Source organism: Acyrthosiphon pisum, chromosome X (genome assembly GCF_005508785.2).
Source record: "Acyrthosiphon pisum isolate AL4f chromosome X, pea_aphid_22Mar2018_4r6ur, whole genome shotgun sequence".
NCBI lineage: Eukaryota > Metazoa > Arthropoda > Insecta > Hemiptera > Aphididae > Acyrthosiphon > Acyrthosiphon pisum.
In genome coordinates this window covers 52,900,742-52,913,737 of record NC_042493.1, presented here as the reverse complement: position 1 = coordinate 52,913,737, position 12,996 = coordinate 52,900,742, and the positions used below count along the sequence as shown (strand labels likewise).

General features: G+C 26.3%; 1 protein-coding gene and 1 long non-coding RNA gene across 3 annotated transcripts; one reads left to right on the top strand and one right to left on the bottom strand.

Annotated features, from left to right (window-relative positions):
- The first annotated feature begins 50 nt into the window (after positions 1 to 50).
- LOC115033312 lies at positions 51 to 1,252 on the top strand. The gene is made up of 3 exons (XR_003838642.1): positions 51 to 660; positions 737 to 917; positions 990 to 1,252. It is a non-coding gene; the product is annotated as an uncharacterized LOC115033312 (long non-coding RNA).
- A 3,379-nt stretch (positions 1,253 to 4,631) lies between these two features.
- On the bottom strand, positions 4,632 to 12,990 carry LOC100160758 (CDK5 and ABL1 enzyme substrate 1). 2 transcript variants are annotated; one of them, XM_008182196.3, is made up of 10 exons: positions 12,702 to 12,990; positions 12,490 to 12,629; positions 11,272 to 11,458; positions 11,076 to 11,205; positions 10,203 to 10,312; positions 9,431 to 9,537; positions 9,237 to 9,352; positions 7,893 to 7,999; positions 7,575 to 7,779; positions 4,632 to 5,030 (listed from the first exon to the last, which is right to left on the bottom strand). In XM_008182196.3, the coding sequence occupies exons 1-10, from the start codon at positions 12,935 to 12,937 to the stop codon at positions 4,890 to 4,892; spliced, it is 1,479 nt and encodes a 492-aa protein (XP_008180418.1). In that variant the 5' UTR covers positions 12,938 to 12,990; the 3' UTR covers positions 4,632 to 4,889. The 2 variants fall into 2 exon arrangements, with proteins under 2 accessions (XP_008180418.1, XP_001943266.2); XM_001943231.5 differs by having other exon boundaries at positions 11,272 to 11,428.
- Between the last annotated feature and the right edge of the window lie 6 nt (positions 12,991 to 12,996).

Genomic DNA, 12,996 nt, shown 5'->3' with positions numbered 1-12,996 from the left:
TAAAATATATATATTCGCAGATGTTCCACATTTGCTAAAATTGGCAAGAAATCATTTTGTAAATTGGTAAATCAAACAATAATGTGATGTTATATAATCATGTGCCCTAAGCCCTTAGTAATATAATGATAAATTATATTTTTTAAGTGGATACAATTACAAGAATAAGTTTATTGGAACGCAAGTTGTTGAAAAAGTATTAAATTTAAATAAAAATGATTTGAGACTTGCTCATAAAATTACAAACAATCATATAAATATACCAGGACCTAAAAAGCAGAGTGTTAGTATAGCGGCACAATTGTTTTCAAATTCATTAGCCAAAGCGATTTCCTATTGTGTTCAAAATTTCAATCTTGACTACAATAATTGGCAAGAGGTTATATTATAATGTTTAAATTATATGTTTAATTGTTTATATTTGTTGGATGAATAGTTGGATGAATCATTATTATTGTTATACATATAGGCTTCCTGGATAATACAGCTATTTAATGACTGGTTTGACCTGTTTAACACTCAGTTACCAGTAAATAAATTTATAAAAAGTTATGGAATGGATCTTGAAAATCAAAACAAATTATTAAAAACAATGGATAATTTTATCTTAGAGATGAGAGTTGTTGGACATAAAACATTGTTAGGTACCATTTCAAAAAGGTGAAAAATCATGTACTTAACTATAATAGTTTTGTTGTAAATTGTTATTGAATTTCTAAAATTTTACACATTTAAGGAATTTTATACAGTAACCAGTCATTGAGAAATCTTTTGATTGATTTGAAATTAAAATATCCTGATATAAGTTATATAATAACAAGACGTTTGAATCAAGATATTCTTGAAAACCTTTACAGCTATTTAAAAGCTATGTCCGGTGCAAATACACACTTATCACCTCTTGATTTTAGACATATGTATGTTTAAAAAACTGGATAAATAAAATATAAATAAATTTATAATTTAACATGGACCTTCTAAATTTAAAGTCTAAAATGGTACTTGCTTGGTAAACATGCCTCTATTGCACTGTCACAGAACAGGAATACTGAAGATACAATAGGTGAACGGTTAATCGATACTGAATGTTTATCAGCATCAATTGTCAAAGAGTCTGAAATTCTTTAAACGCCTTTAGACAACGATCACATTTCCACCGAAGAACTATCTTACTCTGCAGCAGATAATCATTTTTTAGTATTAGAGGAAGACAAAGATTTTTCAGAACTTTTTAAAACAGAGGTGCCTTAAAAAAAAACTTTGTACTATACTAAAATAATCATACTAAAATACATACTAAAATACTAAAATACATACTAAAATAATCATAAATGCATATACCTTACACTTTATATAATCCTTATTATCCAGAGTGCATCAAGTAGAACTGTAGAGCATGAAGCGTTAGAATATGTAGTGGGTTATGTAGCCAGGCGATTTGTACATAAATATCCTGATTTAGGCAATGAAACTTCAGTGTCATTGGATAGTTCATTATCAACCAGCTGGACTCAGCATATAACAAGAGGCCACTTAATTACACCATCGGATACATTAATGAGAGTTTCAAAACTCTACAACTAATAGGAAAGTGAATCTAGTTGGTACTTTGGGGGGTCAAAAGTAAAAATTTCCCAGTAGTTTTCAAAAGTAACGTGAAAAACAAAAGAAAAATTAAGGAAAAACGGGAATTTTTACGCAAAATCTGTTTTTGAGAAAATCGATTTTGGTTTTTAGTGCAACTCACTTTGTAGGTACATACAATTTTGACTGAGTGTTTATATTATCATTTTCTATACAGCATAACATTTTCTAAATATTTTGAGCTGTTTACGGACATTTGTAGTTTCCATTTTTTTTATTTTTTTTTTCTATAAATATCAATAAAATTTTATTTGTTGATTAAAAAAGCTTGACAATTTAATAGAAGGTTCCTATTATATTGTTTCAAAGGCGGATGAAAAAATTTAAAAATCTATAGTCACGATTTTTTTTTATAAGCATCTAAAGTTCAAATATTGACAAAATACGTAAAAATGACGAAAATTTGCAAATTATTTTGAGTTAGGATTATAAATAATATTAAATATTATTTATAGATATATAATAAAGTTTTGATGAGCGGAGAAGTGGACAACATTTCGCAGGTAACCCCGTACCACTCCACTCCACTCATCAAAACTTTGAATATTTAGGTATAACTCATAAACTACTCGCCCCAAATTCGATTTTCATGTATCAAAATACTAAGAAAAATATTCTGCTTTGGAACATAAAATTAAAACCCAATGTTGTCATTCAAAAAAGTAAAAACTTAAAAAATTATAAGGATAAAAAATATTCAAAAATATAATTTTTTAAGAAAAACGTTGTTTTATAAGCGACTTGAAACTATGTAAAAAAATATTTTCAAAAAAATTTACACTTTGAAATAATGAGTGTTCACTGATCAAAGAATCACCCGGTAAGTATATATAAATATATATATATATATTTATTATTTATACACCCACCCGCGTCCCGCCCATTTCAAACATGAAGCAATTGCTTCAAATAATTATATATCCCGCCATCACTGATATGCTCACACATCATTATAATAAATAAACTAAAATCTTATAGAATAATAAATAACGGTTAGACTGTCGTTCGTATAAATCGGCCATCCCCAATAAAACCATTGTCACCGACAAAAAGGTATAATCTGAATTATATGATCTGTCGTATACTCGTATATGGTATATTGTAGACAGTCGTCACTGTAATATTATTTAATGTACACATAATATAGGTAGAAATTAATTTAGCAATTTAGATATTAATATAGGTCAAGCAAGATGTGCTGAGGCAGCAATAATATTCTCCTTTATAACACCGCCGTATTATTCTATTCTGTGGCCGTACACACATGCGCATGCATAATATGTACGACGATCGAGCGTGTGAAACGTCGATTGTAGTACGGACCAAGTGTTTTTAAAATAAGTGAATTATTATTTATGTTTGTTTCAATATAATAAAAGTGTTTCCGACCTGAAAACCCGAGTTTATAATAATTTTAGGCATTCTTAAGTTCTTACCTTTTATAAGAGCAGCGCCGGGATATGCGTTCTATGTGTCAATGAAGTTTTATTAAACTGAATAGTGCCAAAGTATATGTAATCTTTGAGTCGTTTCAACTGGATAGGAACGAACTAAGAATTGACAAGCGCATACCATCGTACCTCAAATTTGTGCCATCCTAATTAATTTTAGAGAGTGTCATTAAACTAGAGAATACGAGGGTAAGGCGTTAAGTTAGTTTACCGCGTATTGTCCAATACGGGTGATACCACAAATCATAGATCACGAATTAAGAAATCGGCACATACCTACCTACTTACGACCGTAGAGCGTAGGATTTGGTACTTTCTTACATGACGCTAGAGAAAAGAAATGATCAAAAAAGCCAGTCCACGATACCATAATATAATTAGACAGAAAGACCTAAGCCTTATAAATGGTGAAGGAAAATGTTGTATGAGTATAATAGTTAAATAGATTTCTACCATCGGTAATGACTAATTCTATTTATTTATTATTATCTATCTATTATTATTTGTATTTAATTGAGCATAGTATACAACACACCTACAGTTACTATCTTATTGAAACAAGTTATATTATCTAATCAGAATGTTAATTTTTTTTATGTGACACAATTAATTAATTAGTTAGACATCTCTTAAAAACATCAACTTAATTCTTATGATCCAAGTATTATTGTTGCCAACCTTTGAATTTAGATGATGGCACTGAATATAAATATTGTCAAGATAACACTTTATAAGAAATCTAAATTTGTCAAATAGGATAATTTTAATTTTTTATAAAAAAATATAATGAGTTATAAGTTTTTTTTTATTCTGATTATTTAAAATATATTTAACTATAATAAGTATATTTTATATGATAAAAATGAATTTAAATGCTAGTAAGAACTATATTAATTATTGTAACATTTGTATAATTGATAAAGTTTGCTTTCTGTTTAGATGAATAATATTAATCCTATATAAATAATTCATTGCAACATTCTTTGACTTAAGCATATACAATATACATAATAATCATATTAAAAAATTCATTCTGTGTTCTTAAAAATAAAATTCTTAGTTTAAATATAATCTAGTTGATCAAATCGGGCAGCAATAAAAAAAAAAAAATCATAAACTTACTAATTAATATGTTGTGTTTCAACTATCAAGCAAGTACACAAATATTTAAAGCCAAGTGATTTCTTCATTAAATACATTAATGTAAAATTACCTCAATAATAAACTACAACAAGATTTGTTGTGTCATTCTGTCTGTGGAATTGAGCTTTTATAGAACATGGCAAATGCACGCAAACGGAGGTCAAACTATTTTTTTTTTTTACAGTATGACCTCTGTGTACATGTATTTACCATATTTTACATTTAAGTGACAAAAATCAAACCATAATATTACATCCTCTTAACAAGCTTTAATTAATTATTATCATTGTTCAATATTTTTTTTAATACTTCTGATAAATTTAAAATAAATAAAACAATATTCTTATTCTTCTTCGACTATATAATAATAATACTTATAACATATGAAATATGAATAATCAACATTAAAAAATATTTCTGGTAACAATTTTAAATATTATTCAGAATTACTATTTGCTTAGGATTATAAATTACATTACAATTATAGCTCAAATTCATCTAATAAGTTATACAACAAAAATAAATAACATGCACACCACAGTCATCAAAGTGTTGCAATCAAACCATTTCTTTAAATTAGTTAGATTTATTCATTCTAATATATTCCACTATTTCACTCAAGTCTAAAGTATCTAGAGTTAAATATTTATGTCATGACTCAGACAATAGTCGCTGATAATGTGGCATTATCTCATGAGTAGGTATATGAAGACCGAACTCTAAAGCTACTAATACTCCAAACTCGGAAACCATTAAATCTTTTCTGCTCAATCGAAATACTATTTCAGTTCTCTGAAAAAAAAAAAAATAATAAATAGTATAAAATCAAAAGTAATTAGGTACTAGTTATCAAATAAATGATGGTAAAATTAGTGAGTATAAAACTAAAATAAATTACTCATATTAATAAAACAAAATAGTATCATTAAATGTAGTAGATTTATGTTGAAGTTATATTTATAACTAGAACTAGGAATTTAATGTTTTAATTAAATGTTACATTTATATTGGTCTGAGAATATCTATGATCAATTAATACTGAATTCAGTTTTGAATTTTTGATATATGTTTTAGATTCTTAGAAGAGTGATGAATGTATTGATTTTACAATGATGTGTGTTTTTTTTAAATTATTTTTATTTTTGTGTCTGTCATCACTTTTTGAGGCAGTTGAACTTCTTCAATTTTTTTCAACAGTATCTTGTTCGATGATGAAGTAAATCTAATTAGTGTATTCGGAAGATCAACACTTAAAATTCTCAATAGTTTTGCAAAAATACTTTGTAATATTATAGGCTGACCGACTTCAGTCTGTCAAGACTAAGGTCTACGCTCAAATCGTTTTTCGTATACAATGATATTATATAATTAAATTCAAATTTAACACCATTCATTACAGTGACCTACTATAACCTACTGTACAATAGAGCTACTGTCCCACCTTTTTAAAAATTTTTTACAAATAAAATAATATTAAAAGGATGTGATACTTGGATGTGTTATCATCGTTTTTCTAATGTTTAACATAATAATTTTTTGTACACTTTATGTTCCAATATACAGCATTCAAATTCATTGTTTTTGAACACATGATTTGCTACCATTGCATTTTATCATTGAAAATTTATTATTTCAAAGAGTATAAATGTTTTTGATAAAAAATAATTTACACGGTTTCTAGTCATTAAAAAACAACATTTTAAATATATATATATATATTTTATACTTTTTATCTTTTAACATTTATTAAGTTTTTAATTTTTTGAATGACACTATAGTTTTGATTTCATATTCCAAAGTAGAATATTTTTCTGAGCATTTTAATACATAAAAAGGTGGGCAAGTGGGTGTCACTCTGCTGTACAGTAGGTTACAAAAGAGGGTCACTGTAATGGATGGTGTTAAATTTGAATTCAATGATATAATATTATTGTATAAGAAAAACGATTCTGAGCGAAGATGGTCAGACATCCTATGATATTAATATTAGTAAGTATATTTAATGATATTATTGTGAATAAAGTAATTTATATATAACCTTGTTGTACATTTTCAATCCTTAGCTATAAAAGTTGAACATTTTATAAATTCATCTACAAAATTATTATTTTAAATTTGTAAAATTTTTCAAAAATCGAACTTTAATATTTTTCAAATGCCATTATAACAATATAGTAGGATCCTTGTACTCAATTTTCAGGCTTTTTGGCCCAACAAATAAAATTTTATTTATATAGAAAAAAAACTAAAAAAATTGAAATTTTAAATTGAAATTGTCTGTAAACAGCTCAAAACATGTCGGAATATTTTGAAAATCATATTGTGCATAGGAAATGCTAATATAAACAACCAGTGAAAATTTCATGTATCGGTCATTAATTTTAGAATTACACCAATAACCAAAATTGATTTTGTCAAAACCTGATTTTACGAAAAAATTCCCGGTTTTCTTTAATTTTTTTTTTGTTTTTCTTGGTGCTTTTGAAAATTATTGGGAATTTTCAATTTTGACCTGCCCAATACCCAACTAGATTCACTTTCCCATCGAAGATACTGAGGTTTAAAGTCGAAGCATTATTTCAACTACTTATCGTGTACAACAGACACAAAAAAAATTAAAACACAAATCAATACATTCAGCAGAGCGCTCAGAATTTAAAATCCAATTTAGAATGAGTAGTTTATGAATTACAAGTATTTGCAGTTTGGATGAGCAGAGTGCAGTTAGTACCTAGTTACTCCGCAAAACGTTGGTTCACTAGTTAAAACTTGAAATATTTATAACTCATGAACTACTCATCCTAAATTTTATTATTATGTATCGCAATAATCAGAAAATATTCTGCTTTCAAAAATGAAATTAAAACTGTATGTTGTACATTTTAAAGAATTATAAGGATAAAAATACAGAAAAAAATATAATTTTTCGATAAGAATGCAATTTTGTAACAACTTGAAACTATGTAAAAAAGATTAATACTTTTTGAATAATAAGCGTTCTACGTTAAATGAATTACCTGATAAACAAAAACTAATTTATATCATGAAAAAATATTGATAAATTATAAAAAACTATGTATCAATACTAAACCAATAGCGTAAAAATATAATACAACGTAGAAAGAGAATGCATTCAAATAATGTATTTAATAATTTAACTTATTTTGTATTTAGAAGAAAATTGATTGATATGCAGTAATTTAATTCACAGCCCTATTTGTAACATTAATTCAGATACAAATTCCGAGTTATATGGGCCTAAATGTTATTCCATCAAATAAAATAAATTTTAAAAAAGGATAAGAAATCATCAAAATATTATGTAAAGTAACTTACTTCAATAAGATTAGTTAAAGGTTCGCCCTTCATATCATTCAACTTTGCAGACAAAATAATACACGCTCCAGCACATAGTTTACGATTTTCCTTATTGATCAAGCTTTTGACTAATAACCTTTCAAAAAATACATAGGCTTGTGCAATAGTTAGCAAATCTGAAGTAGCGTCTGGTTTTGTTATTTTACGCATTTCTCGTTTTATACTGAAACAAAGATAGAAATATAGAAATAAATTATTTTAATTAATAAACCAATTTAATTATAAATCTATATAAGCGTTAATTGGTGTGTTTGCTTTAAATTTAAAATTAATTACCTTCTGAGCTTACTTAATGTTAGCTCAATATGCGGAAATTTATCTTGAAATTTATCATTCAATTCTTTTTTAAGATCGGCTGGACGCACATAATCAATAATTGATGTCTGAAATATAGTATACATTATAGACATATTTTAAACATTTAATTAAGTTTTGGAACAACTTCAACAGCGAGAAAATATTTAATTAATAATTAATTTTATATTTGTATAATATTTTAATAATCTTAATCCATTAATATAAGAGTACCTATTTTGAAACATATTTAACTTTTATTATTAGTAAAAAATTAAAATATTAAAATTGCAGGTATGCAAATTATACTTAGCAATTATTATTATTAATAGTTGTTATAAATATGGTTTCCAACAACTAGTCTACTTGCCAAGCACATCAAAAATCAAATTGGTAAATAATTTGAGTATAAAGTATTCTGATCCCTAGTAAATTTGTCAATTATATTCATAATTATGTCGGTCGTTCTTTTGTAGGTGTCACATTTACCAGCAATCATCGGGAAGGGCACCAGTTATTAAGAAATTGTATAAAGATGTTCTGACAGCATGGCAAGGAACCACCGGTACCAAGTATTGGCCAAGTATACCAGTCGTGGGAATGCAGCTTCAGCTCTCTTGTCATATTTGCTATAATAGCTACATTGTGACTGCAGTATGTGCTCTGTACTCTATCATTTTTGCCACTCTATAGCAATATTCAAATAATATTATATTTTTACAGACTTTGGGTGATATAAAAATGGGTTTAATGAAAAAAAAAATAATGCCCAAAGTTATTTGTAGTATATTATTAAAAACCTATTATAAATAGGTACCTAATATAGGTACTATTATTATTAAAAATTATTATGTTATCAACAACACTGTTGTCGTCTTGTGTTTATCACTTCAAATTTACAGATGTACTATTTTAAATTTTGTACTTTTAAAATATAATTAATAATTAGAAAAAAAATATTAAAATATTTGTGCCTTAAAAAGGTATTAAATATGTCCCTTTTATTGATTCCTTTTCACCCCGTTCCATTAATATCTAAAATTCTATTATTCTATAATATTATACTTTGGAAGGTTGGGGTTGTAACTTAAGTTGTACCACACATATTTTTTTACAATTTTTATTCTCAATCTTCCACAAACTTTTTATCCTTTGAGTATATGCATTAAATACTATCATTGTAATTTGAGTGGTAGAGTGCATACGACAAGATAGCCTGCAGCTTCTTAAGATACATCAGTTAATGTATAGTTCAATAATACTTTAAATAAAATAATAAACAGTACATTCAAAATATACAAAATAATGAATTTAAAATATATTCACCATGTAAGATATGAATGTTAAAAGTGTTCTATGTTTTCCAGCAAAAAACTCAGGGTCATCAAGAATGCTAGGAGAAAATAAGGCTGTTCCGTTTTCATCTTGTTCAGTAGTATTAACTAAATATATATATTAGAATGTAAGCGTAATATAATAAGGAAATGTTTACATTATACTGCACAATTATTCATAATTACCTTTTGTTAAATCACCTTTTGGAGGCGATGATGCCGGTTGAACAGTGCACATTTTGTAAGTACCAGTACCAATTGCTACATTTTCAGGAACATCAGCTGAAATACACCTTAAAAAAAATTATACATAGATAAAAATAAAAATTATTATTATTATTATTCCTAATAACATTTAATTAATGCTTACCCATTAATGCTAAAAAAAATTAATAATTTAGTTTAACTATTTAAAATGTTTAATTTAGAGAATAACAGCTACGAAGCTTCATGAAGTGCTTCAACAAATGTCAAGAAAAATAAATTTAAATAATTTAAAGAAATTCCAATACATTATTAAATACATTTGGAGTGGTCTTATTTTAATATTATTATAATTGTTGGGTTTGAGTTATCAATATATTTAAAATATGGTTTAATAATTTCAGTTGCATGATATCTTATTAATCTTAAGAGTTAAAACTACATTTTATCTAATAATGATGACTAGTATTTTTATACAAACATTATTCATACTTTTAAAATAATCAAGATTTTATAACAAAGGTTGCCATCGAGAAAAGACGTGTAAGCCGCACAGTAAAATAAAAAATATAATATAACATTTTTCTTATGCAAGTAAAATCTTCTAAAAAAATGTACAGTAAACATTTTTAAATTTATTTTGGTGACAAATTTACAATTCTAAAGTTAACAAGATTTTAATTTAATTTAACAATTGAATTTCTCATACAAATATTATAATAATCACTACAATTTAATAATTAATTTTATTTACCTGCTTAAAGTATGCGATTTTGACTGTATAGTATCTAACATCATATCTTCAATGGGAGTCTTGGGTTCAACAATTCGTGAAGGAATTAATAGATGACTATATGATATTTCCTGAAAAATATTAATAGATTAATATTTGTCATAGTAATAGCTGATAGCTTTTATACTAGTATAATTGTACACTTTAATATTTAAAAACTCTTTTTTTTTTTTTTTTTTTATTAGCTTCACAGTGGTGAGAGTATATTTTTTTTTACATTTTTAACCAATTAAATTATATGACATGTCTATAAAGTTTTTAAGTTGAATATAGATGTACCCAACCCAGAAATATTTTTTGAATTTATTCTCCAGTAATTTCTGAAGAAACCAAGAAAAAAATGAAAAAATGTGAAGGAACTTACAAGTACAAACCATGAAAATTAAAACTAGTTATACAAATTTATAAACTATAAACATGTAAATTAGCTTAATAATGATAAGTTACAATTGATTGTATTAAAGAAAACAATAAATAAGTATTACTAGAGAAACTTTATTATCTAGGCTCTGTCAGTATTACCATTAATTATACATAATATACTATATCATACATAGATATAATCAATGGTGTTACCCACGGACTAAGATATAAGATATACTATATCTTAGTCCGTGGTATTACCTATACTCAATTCCAAATAAGATCAGGCTTCGGCGGCAACCAGTTTTCGTTCTGTGACGGTCAGATGCTGTCCCCACTACAGCGGCGCATCAGGCGCTGCCACAGGAACAAAGCCAAACCCATGCCCACAACTTGACTGCCGAAGCCTGAGCTTATTTAGGATAGAGTATAGTAAACACAATAATAATTAGTTTAGTCTTTATACGGTACCTGTCCGTCTTTGCCTTTTTCTAATCCAAAAAGATCAAATGCATCTATTATATCATTAACAGCAGATAAAGGACGAGTTCCAGATGTTTGTCTTCTACGATTAGGTTCTTTCTTTTGTTCGCATCGCACACTATAATTATAATTAGGAAAATGAATTAAACATTTATTAAATAACTATTATAAATGTGGTACAAACATTATGGTTCTGTTAGATCTTTTGAATGGTATTAGCGAATAAACAAGGAATGGAGTTTTCTGTGGAGTGACTAACACTAAACGTTCATTTTTGAATCGATGTTGTAATGTTGGACGTACAACTCTAATATCCATAGATTGATTCGAAGAGCTATTTTCTTGAAGCAAAGTATTAGTTTTATATAGAGCTGTAATTTTGTATACATACTTATTAATTATTAATTAAATGTGTACGAAACTGATATATATATATATATATATATATATATGTACTTGATCTTTATCTATAATTATTTAGTTAGGTTATAAATTAATTAATTTATTTACTTTTATGTAAAATTATTTCGAAATGATTTCATTAGGAATAAAAAGCTCTACTAAGAAATCTCTAGGAGAATTCATGAAAATATATTTAAATAATAGTTTAATAAGTTATTATTAGATAATGCTGTTCATATATTATACTGTATGAATTATTTTGATTATATTAAATATTTTTTTGTTTTTTTTTTATCTTATTTAAATCAAAATCTTAATTGTTCATAAAACAATTATGAGGGTCCCTAGTAAACAATTAGTATAACAGCATTATTAAAAATAATTGTAGAACGGTGAGAATAGAATATAAAGAATTACTTGGTATAGAATAATACATTTTATAAATTTGATGTGTAACCATTTAGGGCCCGTTTTACAATCATAGTTTAAACCTCGGTTACGATTGAACCACTGATTTTACCGATCGAATTCGGTGGTTTAACCGGAGTTCAACTATTGTAATACGGGCACTTAGACTTCTTAATAATAAAAAACAAAAAAAAAAAAAAAAACGAATGATAAATAAATGTTAATATAATTTGGTTAAAAATTATATAAATAATGATATGAGACACTCCACAAAATATTGAATGCAATATTTTCATAATACCAAGGTTAGGTTAAGTTTAGGTCACCTTAGCTTAAGTTTTAAACATTACGTTTAATAAATATATTGATATTGTATTATAGAATACAACCCTGAGAAGCTTATAAGCTTAAGTAATTATAAAGAGATATATCTATTTAGTCTTGAAATTCATAAAATAAATAAATAATCAAGAAATAAAGATATTGATATTATGTTTTGAATAATAAGTACTAAGCTATACTTAATTGAATATTATTGTAACTAAAAATGGTTTTCACTTTATAAAATATCTTCATAAGCACATATTTTTACCTAAGCCAAGACTTTCAGAACTGCTGAAATTTGTGTTACTTTTATCATCAGACAATAAAGATTGAGGAATCATGCGTTTACGATAGTAGGCAGCCAATTTTTTTGATTCCATAGTTACATCACTTCCAGTAGTGTTAAGTCTAGAAATTTTAATTTCTGTTATTGAAAAATACGTTCAATGATAATTAATCACAAAAAAACAATAGAATCACCTTTCACGGAATGGTAGTCTCCCAGAAGTCTTATCTGAATCCACTTCAAAAAATTTATCAATACAATTTTTATCATTCATATTTGATTTTATTGGTGTGGATGTTAAAGAACGTGTTTTTGTCAATCTCACAGGACCATGAAATTCAGTATCCATTTGTTTCAAGATAATGTCACTTTCACTACACGTATTCTCTTCGTTTGTCATCCCTATGTCACGAAGTGATGGAAACTCCATTTCAGATTTTTGATGTTGATATATAATATTGTTTTTGATGAAAAGTAATTTGGTTAGTA